The sequence below is a fragment of the Tachysurus vachellii genome, chromosome 18, assembly GCF_030014155.1.
Source record: "Tachysurus vachellii isolate PV-2020 chromosome 18, HZAU_Pvac_v1, whole genome shotgun sequence".
In the NCBI taxonomy this organism is placed as follows: domain Eukaryota; kingdom Metazoa; phylum Chordata; class Actinopteri; order Siluriformes; family Bagridae; genus Tachysurus; species Tachysurus vachellii.
Window position 1 is genome coordinate 20,517,502 of NC_083477.1, and position 11,069 is coordinate 20,528,570.

Here is an 11,069-nt window from a genome sequence, read left to right on the forward strand (position 1 = left end):
AAATTCTCTAAACAATATTTCTTACAACAAACACAGGATATATTTTAAAATAAATAACAATTCAAACGTAAACTTTAAATAAAATGTAAGATTTCAAATCGTTTTAATAATATAAAAATTGGATCGTGTGCTAATTTTGAAAAAAAATATTTCTATGAACAAAAAAAAAAATAAGAAGAAATAAAATGATATCATTAGTAGAAGGTTTAACGTTGTTAAATCCTCACAGCTCTCATCGGTATGTTCCTGAATGGGTTTAGAAGTCGGATGTGATGCGCTGTATAAATTAATATGAATAAATTATTCCTGAGAGAACTAGAGGTTTGTGATAGAGGAACTGTATCACCTGCTGCCACTGGAGGGCAGCAAACAACTAAACACACGACCTTATTTTCCAATCCAAACCTTCTTCTTCTGATAAACAAAATGTTCACGTCTTTGCTTGTTTACGGTCATTTTGCAGTCATTATCTTGGAATACGGTGTTTATGGTTCACGGTGTTTATGTCGCAATCTGGTGATTTTCTCGGGTTTGACTCGGCTGGACACGTCTCGAGACTCCTAACTATGTCTCCTGCAGGGTGGAAGGAGTGCTTGCGTAAGTCAGGGGGCCAGTGTTTGGGTTTATTATCTCTCTCCAGGTGCAGGGAAAGAAGCATGTCTCTGCAGCTTTTTGTCAGTTTAAGCATGTGTGTGTGTTATTCCCAGCCAACGAGCCTTAACCTCCCTTCATTCCACACCCATGAGGATGTAAAACCTCCTACTCGAGTCGGTTCGGGTGTTTGGGAACCAAAAAAGGGAAAAATTCAGGGAAAAAATAAAGGTTGCGTACATGAGCAAGCACGCCTGCTGGAAAAATGGAAAAATACCTCTGCTGACAGGCATGTGGCTCATCTGACAGCTTGTACTTGCAAAGACAAGCTCGATGTGCAAAGTTATGGAGAAGGGGATCAAGAACAGCACACAAAAACACACACACACACACACACAGACACACATATATACAACAAAAATGACAAGTACCTCTTCTGATCTGGGTGGCATATCAGTCAGCGCTTCCTGAGCATCATCATCTGTAGAGGTCAAAAACAGGCCAAAAAAAAGGATTCAGATTCCTGGATTTGATTCACAAGCTGCGTATTTTGCAATGAATCAGATGAGATTTAGATTCATAATGTGGCGAGTCCACTGAAGCTGCTACATATGATACGAGGTGACACCCGCTTGTGTAGCTGATTATATCGCTTCATGCTCTATGACTACGATTGTAGTTCTTAAGGAGTCAATACCAATGAATCGATTTAATATGAGACCGCTTCCGTGCATAAGGCAATCGTTGGATATTTGGCCGTTGATACCACCAGGTCTGAGACCTTCTGACCAATCAGAGTTGAGAAGTCAATAAAAGTGCTGGGTTTTATTTGTCGGTAGTTTGTACTCACACTTCTTCAGCTGGTATTCGATTGCTGCTTTCAGGTTAAAGGCTTCGATCAAGGCCGTCTCATGCAGCACCAGCGTGTTTCCCACGCTTTTGACTTCAATCCCTTCGGTTGTCATGCCGACTCCGAGTTCTGAGTATATATATATATATATAAAAAAAAAATGTTATTCATTAAATTTATTCTGTAAATAAACAGAATCGAAAGCTTATTTCTGCTCCTTGGGCTGGTTGTCTATGAGTTTCATTTTCTAATCCTTTATCTGCAGCTTAATTATTGGTAATAAAAATGTTATGGTATTAATAGAAATCAACACATGAGCTCATTTTGGATAACGACTTCATTTGAGATGCGGAGGCGAGCCCAGAGCTTCATGTTGGGAGTGAAAATGTAAGTTACACCCGTGCGTTAGAACCAAAGGTTTATTTTTAAAGCAGGCTGATGAATAAACCTGGATGCTCCCGTATCCCTCGCTCGATGATCTCCCGGATGTACTTGAGGGCTGCGGCGTACTGCTTCAGGCTGTAGTGACAGAGAGCGATGTTGTAAGCCAAATCTGAAAGGAGGAAAAAAAAAAAACAAATGAGGCACGGCGAACAACGCAGATCTCCGGTACCACAACCACATCCATAAAAATGCTAAATTACTACCCTGAGGGCCGCCGGCTCGTCTCGCCAATATAAACACAGTGTATGGCTTTCGCTGTCGGTATGGAAATATATACAAACATCCATTCCATCCTAGAGACTTGTAGTGACTCATAAAGTCTTGGCGCAAGCATTGTAAACATACAGCACATTTCAGTGCAAAAGTTTGTACACCCTTTTATATTAACACGCTCGTTCTTGTTATATAAACTATGTTATAGTTTCTGGAGTAAACGCCTGATGGGTCATGTTCTGCAGACGCAAGTGCAAATTCTCGTACGTGCCAGAGTGGTTAATTCCTTACTTATGTGTTCAGTGCTCCAGAAAACAAAAAAAATACATATTGTCTTCACTGGGCAGCATTTTAGTCATGCAAACAAAACTGTGTGTGTGGATTGAAGTGTGTGTGTAAGAGAATAAAGAGCCCTGGTTTGGTCACCTGGCTGGTATCCCAGGACTTGCATGGCGCCTGTAAACTTGGTGCAGGCCTTCTCGTATTCTCCGAGCTTATACAGCAAGCAGCCTTGATCCACTTCGGTGTCCGGGTCGTCCGTAGGCAACTGCTCTACCAAAGCCTGTAACCATTTTTAGATTTGTTTTTTTTTTTACTATTAGTTTTGCCAAAACCGAGTCAGTAAGCAAGAAGCAGTCAGCTCAGAGCTGAGAAGACACACCGCTGTAAGAAAGTATCTGAACAGCGAAAAAGAATATGTTTATAATAATGTAATAATTTGTTAAAAAAAAAAAACAACCCTTTCCAAGCGAAATGCAATGTAACCAGACGGCGTATTGATACGACGAAACCTTTTACACAGTAATTTCTATAATTTATAATAAACACATCACCTCAAAGAAATGCTGTTATGGGAAAAGAATCAATTATGAATTGCTGTAATGAAGCACAATTATCACTTGAAGTTGAATATTTTCCTATAACAGTGTAACAAAATTCCGTTTTATTCCCCTTGTAGCACAGAAAATGGCCAGATATACAGTACAATCGTATTTCTTAAAGAACGTCTGGTGGTCGTGATCTTGTGTAGGTTAAAGCAGCAGTAAACAATCTTTCCCTCGCCGTTTTGGACTTTTAACTCAAATTTAAGTTTTTACGTCTGTTACAAAGCGCTGGAAGTGGAGACTCCTTCCAAAGATGTTATTACAGAAAATGTCACAGGAACTAACACAGACTTTGTTATTGACCATAAAGATCATAACGTATATCATAGAACATGAATCAACAGCTTCTGACCAATCAGAGTCGAGTATTCAGTCTGGAACGACTTTATTAAAACTCGAAGATAAATTTTTTAAATAAATAAAAAAAAACATGACCTCACCATCGCTGCTGAAAAGTCTTCCTCTCCGTACTTTATAGCAGCCTGAAGTTTTATCATCTGTGGAGGACAGGGAACAGATTTAGGAAAGTAAATTAGCACTGTGTCAATGATATTAATGTTCTGGCTGTAATTATTTGTCATAAATTAATAAATAAAGATTAAAACAGATTTCTGATCCATGATTTCATTTTGTTCTGTCTGGGAATGTGTCAATCAATGTGTCAATGTGAATCATTACTTTGGTCTAATCACCATCGTCAGCCATTTTGGAGCTGAGATGATGTTCTCCTGCATTTAACGTGGATCATTTTACCTTGGTGTGATTCGCAGGGCTGTCCAAAAGAAACGTAGCTTTCATCGCATCCTGGAAAGCACATGCTCCGTAAAGGGACTGGGCGTAGTACAGTTTGTAGTCTTCCACCTCTGGGTGCAGATGAATGAGCTGCTCATAACAGTCTGCTGCATTGGTGAAATCCTGCACATGATAATAGCAGTAACCCAGCAGAGACAGAGCGGCGCGGGACTGCAAATTAAACACACGCAGATGAACAGTCACGGCATGTAGAGAACAGTTATAGAACAGTGACAGCATACAGAGAACTGTCACAGAACAGTCAGAGAACAGCAAAAGCATGTATATGTACATGTCATAAAACAGGGACAGCATGTAGTGAAACATTATAGAACAGTCACAGCATGTAGAGCACAGTCACAGAACAGTCACAGCATGTAGAGAACAGTCACAGAACAGTCACAGCATGTAGAGCACAGTCACAGAACAGTCACAGCATGTAGAGAACAGTCACAGAACAGTCACAACATGTAGAGAACAGTCACAGAACAGTCACAGCATGTAGAGCACAGTCACAGAACAGTCACAGCATGTAGAGAACAGTCACAGAACAGTCACAGCATGTAGAGAACAGTCACAGAACAGTCACAACATGTAGAGAACAGTCACAGAACAGTCACAGCATGTAGAGCACAGTCACAGAACAGTCACAGCATGTAGAGCACAGTCACAGAACAGTCACAGCATGTAGAGAACAGTCACAGCATGTAGAGAACAGTCACAGAACAGTCACAGCATGTAGAGCACAGTCACAGAACAGTCACAGCATGTAGAGCACAGTCACAGAACAGTCACAGCATGTAGAGCACAGTCACAGAACAGTCACAGCATGTAGAGCACAGTCACAGAACAGTCACAGCATGTAGAGAACAGTCACAGCATGTAGAGAACAGTCACAGCATGTAGAGAACAGTCACAGAACAGTCACAGCATGTAGAGAACAGTCACAGAACTGTCACAGCATGTAGAGAACAGTCACAGCATGTAGAGAACAGTCACAGAACCGTCGCAGTATGCAGAGAACAGTCACAGCATGTAGAGAACAGTCACAGCATGTAGAGAACTGCAACAGAACTGTCACAGCATGCAGAGAACAGTCACAGAAGAGTCACAGCATGTGGAGAACAGTCACCGCATGCAGAGAACTGCCACAGAACTGTCACAGCATGCAGAGAACAGTCACAGAAGAGTCACAGCATGTGGAGAACAGTCACAGCATGTAGAGAACAATCACAGAACAGTCACAGCATGTAGAGAAAAGACACAGCATGTAGAGAACAGTCACAGCATGTAGAGAACAGTCACCGCATGCAGAGAACTGTCACAGAACTGTCACAGCATGCAGAGAACAGTCACAGAACAGTCACAGCATGTGGAGAACAGTCACAGAACAGTCACAGCATGTAGAGAAGACACAGAACAGTCACAGAATGTAGAGAAGACACAGAACAGTCACAGCATGTAGAGAACAGTCACAGAACAGTCACAGCATGTAGAGAACAGTCACAAGCAAGCAGAGAACAGTCACAGCATGCAGAGAAGAGTCACAGCATGCAGAGAACAGTCACAGCATGTAGAGAACAGTCACAGCATGCAGAGAACAGTCACAGCATGTAGAGAACAGTCACAGAACAGTCACAGCATGTAGAGAAGACACAGAACAGTCACAGAATGTAGAAACAGTCACAGCAAGCAGAGAACAGTCACAACATGCAGAGAACAGTCACAGAACAGTCACAGCATGCAGAGAACAGTCACAGGATGCAGAGAACAGTCACAGCATGTAGAGAACAGTCACAGAACAGTCACAGCATGCAGAGAACAGTCACAGCATGCAGAGAACAGTCACAGCATGCAGAGAACAGTCACAATATGTAGAGAACAGTCACAGCATGCAGAGAACAGTCACAGCATGCAGAGAACAGTCACAGCATGTAGAGAACAGTCACAGCATGCAGAGAACAGTCACAGCATGTAGAGAACAGTCACAGCATGCAGAGAACAGTCACAGCATGCAGAGAACAGTCACAGCATGTAGAGAACAGTCACAGAACAGTCAGAGCATGTTTCTAAATACGTTTGTGCAAACTTTATGCCTGTATATTTTTATGTACCAAAAGAAATCAGTGCCTAATATAATTGAAATGTTATATAATTATTTTAATTATTATTTTAATTAAGTTTTATGTCAAGAAAAAACAGTAAAGAAAGAAAGAAAGAAAGAAAGAAGACTTACTTTGATGTGTTTTTGAAGTTCATTGCTCAGGATGTGTATAGCGTCTCCATAACGTCCCTCCTTAATCTTAATATAACATTAATAACAAACGTGTGAATTAAATATTAGAGAGAAAAGAATACACAACACAATAAAATACTAATAATACTAATACTAATAATACTAAAAATACTAATAATAACACTAATAATGTAAGTGTGTTAGGTTGCTAAGCTAACAACAAGCTTTAGACTTTAAACTCACCAGTTTATAAACCGTAGCCGTGAATTCGCCGTCTTTAATCTTAGGCAACGTCATACCTAAACACTTAATTACTTTTTTTATTTTATTAAATTAAACGCAAATATATTAAACAGTTACATCACGAGCTTATTAGACGCTGAGCAGCAACACAGCTTGAATCATAGATATCTACACAAGTCTCCGTTACTTAGCAACAGAACCGGAATTGGAAATCACTTCCGCTGGCACTTTAAAAGCCCTTCGTTTGCAAAGTATAAAAAAAAATATAGAAACTATATATATCTTCCCAAAGAATTTCACTGTTCATAAAATAAACCGTATAAACATATTGAAATTATTATTTTTTTACGTATGCAGATTTGGCACATTCACTGTTTATAAACTCTTTTAAATATTTTGTTTCTGTTTATTATAAAAAAAAGTCCGACAAAAACATGACGCGCTTAAATATCGTTAAAAATAAATGTTTTTTTAACTTTAACTTTTATAATGTTATATACATAAATACAACAACAACAAAAGATATATACAGAGGAATTGTTCTCGGAATCTCTGACCAGTATATGTTTATCAGAATCACCCAAAAAATTCTGAATAAAATCTCTTTTAATGACATGCAAATGAGCCTAATTTGCATACAGGAGTAAATACCTAAAGAAAATAGACATGCACCCTTATCCAGCGTGACTTACTATTTATTTCAATTTATACAACTGAGCAATTGAGGGTTAAGGGCCTTGCTCAGGGGCCCAGCAGTGGCAGCTTGGTGGACCTGGGATTCAAACTCATGACCTGCTGGTCACATCGACTGCTTTTTTTTGTTTTGTTTACTCAGCAAATTTTTTATTTTTGTCTTTTCATGTTTTCTTATTGCCACAACTTGAACTATTTAATGTTATGAACCTGCAGGGTGAAAATCCTATTCAGATCACAACTACTTGCTTATACATGTGTGTGAGTGTGTGTGTGTGTGTGTGTGTGTGTGTGCGTGCGCACATCTGTGAGTGTGTGTGTGTGTGAGAGAGAGAGTGTGTGCGTGTGTGCCTGTGTGTGTGCCTGTATGTGTGTGAGTGTGAGTGTGTGTGTGTGTGTGTGAGAGAGAGTGTGTGTGCCTGTGTGTGTGTGTTAGTGTGTGTGTGTGTGAGAGAGTGTGTGCCTGTGTGTGTGTGTGAGTGTGTGTGTGTGTGTGTATGTGTGTGTGTGTGTGTGCATGTGTGTGAGTGTGTCTCTGTGTGTGTGTGTATGTGTGTGTGTGTGTGTGTGTGTGTGAGAGAGAGCTCAGATGATGAAGAGAAAATGAGAGGGTGTGTATTTTGTATATTCAGGGCTTTTTGAAGCCTGTGCTCTGTACTGTAGCTTGAGACTCTGTTTGGACACTACTGAGGTTCCCTACTGAGACACACAGCCAAACAAACACTAACAGGTATTTACACTCCTTTTAAATTCTGTTTATGTATGCAAATATTACAATTCTTACAGAATTCTTTATAAACCTATGTATGTTTATACGGACTGACAGTTAAATGTGGTGCATGCAAAAAGGATTCTGAGGTATTTGAGCTCTGGGGTGAGGTTACGGAATCAAGTCAGAAATGTTGGTCTTTTCACTTTATGGAGATAATTAAAAAGATTCTGTAGAAAAACACGAATCGAGATTTGAAGACGTGAAAGAAAAGATCTGTGCAGGATTTTTAAGGCTGTTTATAAAGCTAATTAAAGCTCAGAAATGAAAAAAAAAACAAAAAAACAACAGCAATGAATTTAAAATTAAATGTCGAAATGTAACATGAAGATTAAAAAAATTTAGACAGAATTCAAAAATGTAAAAGTAAAGATTATGCACTTATAAAGATTTAAGGCAGTTATTATCCAGTCTAGACTATGAAAGAATGTAGGGCTTAGAAACATTGGGATGAAGCGCCAGAATAAACTTCCACAACAAATTTGAGCCAAAATACTGAATAAAAAGTCAATTTAAGCCAGAAATATGAATAATGCAAAATTTGTAGGACTGTATGACTGTGGAGACATTAAGAGCTCCAAAATGGAAAAATGTGGAAAAAATTGGAAAACATTTCAACATTCCAAGATAGAAGAAAAACATTTATTCAGAATTCTTAAGAGATTTAAAAAAAAACAAAAAACAAAAAAAAAAAAAAACACATGAATTTGAGATCAAATGTAAAGAAGTAAGAGTAAAGAGTTTAGGTCAGATTTTTAAAGCTGCTAATCACAAAGACAAAATTTTACAAACCCCTTTTAGAGCTTAAACACGCTCTATTGCTGGATTTTTAAGGCGATTTTTAATTCTCTATCTCAAAATAGTGAAATTTGAACGTGAGAGCAAATTGAGAATTTTAATTTTGAGAACAAATTTAAAAAAAAAGTAAGAGTAAACCTAAGGCAGGATTTTTAAGTCAGCTGATCTCAAAAGGATATTTACTGACTGTTTTAGAGCTCAAACATGCTGAGCGAAGGACATTTGAGACACGATTGAAAGCTGTAATAAGTCAATTATTTAGGATTTGAATGTGAAACTTTGATTTGAAAAGTGCTTGAAAATTGAAAAAGTGAGTTTGAGTATAAAAACATGAAGATGGAACAAAAACGTATATACAGACTAAGTAGATCAGTTCTGGTATATATTCTATCAACGCTGTTATTTGAGGCAAAATTTAAAGATCAAGATGTAAAAAAGGCAATTTTGAAGGTAAATTTAAAATATTTTCCTTATCAAACTTATCCACAAAGCAAAGCAATATAGCTACTTTATTCCAAACAGGATCTGGAATAAGGATGTGGTCTCGGAATGTTCCTGCTGTGGGAAAGAAACGTCTAAACATCTCAGAGTTGATGTTCCTCTGCCCGTTTTGTGTGAGTGTGTTTTTTTTTTTTTTTTTTGCTTTCCAGGATGGGATTCAGGGTGAGCTTGTTCCTCCTCGCTCTAGCCGTGGTTGTCGTGTCGGCCCAAAAGAAACGCCCTGCTAATAAGGAATGGAACTACCGTGATGGATGTGAGTTCCTTTTTTGGTAATCAAGATTGACAAGTGTGTAGGAAAAAAAACTAAATCCTCTTTGACATTTTTAAATATCTTTCCAGCTGAGAAAGTGAGCATGCGAGGTGTTGCCAATTTGACTCAGGTTTTGGATGACTGGAGGTTTGATATCATAACCCAGGTGAAGAACCTTCTGCAGAACGACCACCAGGCTTTGCTGCCTGATTATTCCAGGTAGCGTGATTGCATCGTGTTTTTTTTTCTGTCACCTTTTGACTTTCCATCATCAAGTTTCTCTAAGCAGAAAAAAAATCTATAGCCAGATACTAAAATTGCTGGTTTGGGGTTTGTGGGAAAGCCTGGATCTCAAGTTCCTGGATTTATTTCAGGGCAGAACGTGTCATTATGGCTACTGGAAACGTTTCCCGCTCAACCAGGAACGCCCTGGACGGTTTGCTGAGTGTGGTTTAGATACGAGTCAAGGATATTTACACTTATAATTAGTGGTCAAACTCATAGTTATATCACTTTTTTTTCTTTTTCAGGATCCAACCTCTGTCTGAGGCTTTGGATGACTTGTACAAGGAGTTCAACGCCTTGAAGACCCACCTCGGCGAGCTGACGGACAAGTTCACGGCCATCGAGACCTTCATCGACGAAGTGAAGACAGAGAAAGCCAACGCCGCTCCCGTCGTACCCGTCGCCGCTCCTGTCACTCCGGTGCGAAGGAGACTGGTCAAGACTCGCACTCCAGCTTCTTGAAGACGTTGAGCTTCAATAACTTTCCGTTAGAGCTGGTACTCTCTGCGAAACCATGCACAAAATTATATCTATAAAAAAAAACCCCACCACCATTGTGACTTACATAACAATTTCATTTCTTCTTTTTCTTCTTCTTCCTTTTCTCCCCCTTCTTCTTTTTAGCATCTTGTTACTGCATGTTGCTGGGAAACAGGTAATACACAAAATGCTGAACAAGCCTGATTTCAGGTTGCATGACAAAACAACAAAATAAAAAACAAAAAAAAACAAAAAAAAAAAACCAACAACAACAACAACAGAAATATATATATCTACACATCTAAGTCGTGTAAGTTGACTGGTTTATATATTGATTATATTATTTATATATATATACGCACATATACAATATCTATCATTATGTCACGACTCATTGTAATCGCATTATTTCTAACGCATGAGCTGAAGTATTAGGACATGATTGTGCCTTTATCTCTCTCTCTCTCTCTCTCTCTCTCTCTCTCTCTCTCTGAGCATTTCGTTCAGCTCATGATCTGATCTAAGCTACCAATAAAATCTAATGATTGCAATCCAATGATCTGCATTTATATTTAAACTGCACTTCATAATTTTTGTCCACTAATAGTTTAGTTTAAATAAAGGTGAACTCCGCAGTGAACACTTTGTCTATTTATTTATTTATTTATTTATTTATTTACTATTATTTATAACAGGAAATAGACAAAGTGTATAAAATCAAATCAAATAAAAATTAAATAAACAATTAATAAAGTGCAATCAAACATTATTATTTAAATATTTTTATACTGTTTTATACTATATGTACTACTAATAATAAAAAAAATCATCGATAATATCAAATAAAATAGACTAAGGGTTTAATCAATTACCTACAATAAAATACAATAAATTAAAATAAAATAAAATAAAATGAATATATAAATTAATTTCCATTTAATAACTTATGATGAATTGCTGCATTGTCTAAATTGTTATCACACGAACAGCACAATAAAAAAAAAACTAAACAAACTGAGCTCAAGTTGAGAGATTGGTGT

General features: G+C 38.1%; 2 protein-coding genes across 4 annotated transcripts in view; one reads left to right on the forward strand and one right to left on the reverse strand.

The window, feature by feature from the left end:
• The window catches only part of ift70 (intraflagellar transport 70), a 13,026-nt gene extending 6,588 nt beyond the window's left edge, over positions 1–6,438 (reverse strand). For both annotated transcript variants that reach the window (XM_060892280.1, XM_060892279.1), the window contains exons 1-8: positions 6,254–6,438; positions 6,011–6,076; positions 3,736–3,945; positions 3,423–3,479; positions 2,525–2,660; positions 1,890–1,994; positions 1,442–1,570; positions 1,023–1,072 (exon numbers count right to left, since the gene is read on the reverse strand). In XM_060892280.1, the coding sequence (XP_060748263.1) occupies positions 1,023–1,072; positions 1,442–1,570; positions 1,890–1,994; positions 2,525–2,660; positions 3,423–3,479; positions 3,736–3,945; positions 6,011–6,076; positions 6,254–6,307 (807 nt within the window). In that variant the 5' untranslated portion in view covers positions 6,308–6,438. The remainder of the gene's footprint in view (positions 1–1,022; positions 1,073–1,441; positions 1,571–1,889; positions 1,995–2,524; positions 2,661–3,422; positions 3,480–3,735; positions 3,946–6,010; positions 6,077–6,253) is intronic.
• Positions 6,439–7,519: 1,081 nt separating this feature from the next.
• si:ch211-76l23.4 (uncharacterized) lies at positions 7,520–10,585 on the forward strand. 2 transcript variants are annotated; one of them, XM_060893222.1, is made up of 5 exons: positions 7,520–7,676; positions 9,164–9,267; positions 9,354–9,483; positions 9,795–10,046; positions 10,174–10,585. In XM_060893222.1, exons 2-4 carry the CDS (start codon positions 9,165–9,167, stop codon positions 10,009–10,011), a joined length of 450 nt encoding a protein of 149 aa, XP_060749205.1. In that variant the 5' UTR covers positions 7,520–7,676; position 9,164; the 3' UTR covers positions 10,012–10,046; positions 10,174–10,585. The 2 variants fall into 2 exon arrangements, with proteins under 2 accessions (XP_060749205.1, XP_060749204.1); XM_060893221.1 differs by having other exon boundaries at positions 9,795–10,585.
• The last annotated feature ends 484 nt before the right edge of the window (positions 10,586–11,069 follow it).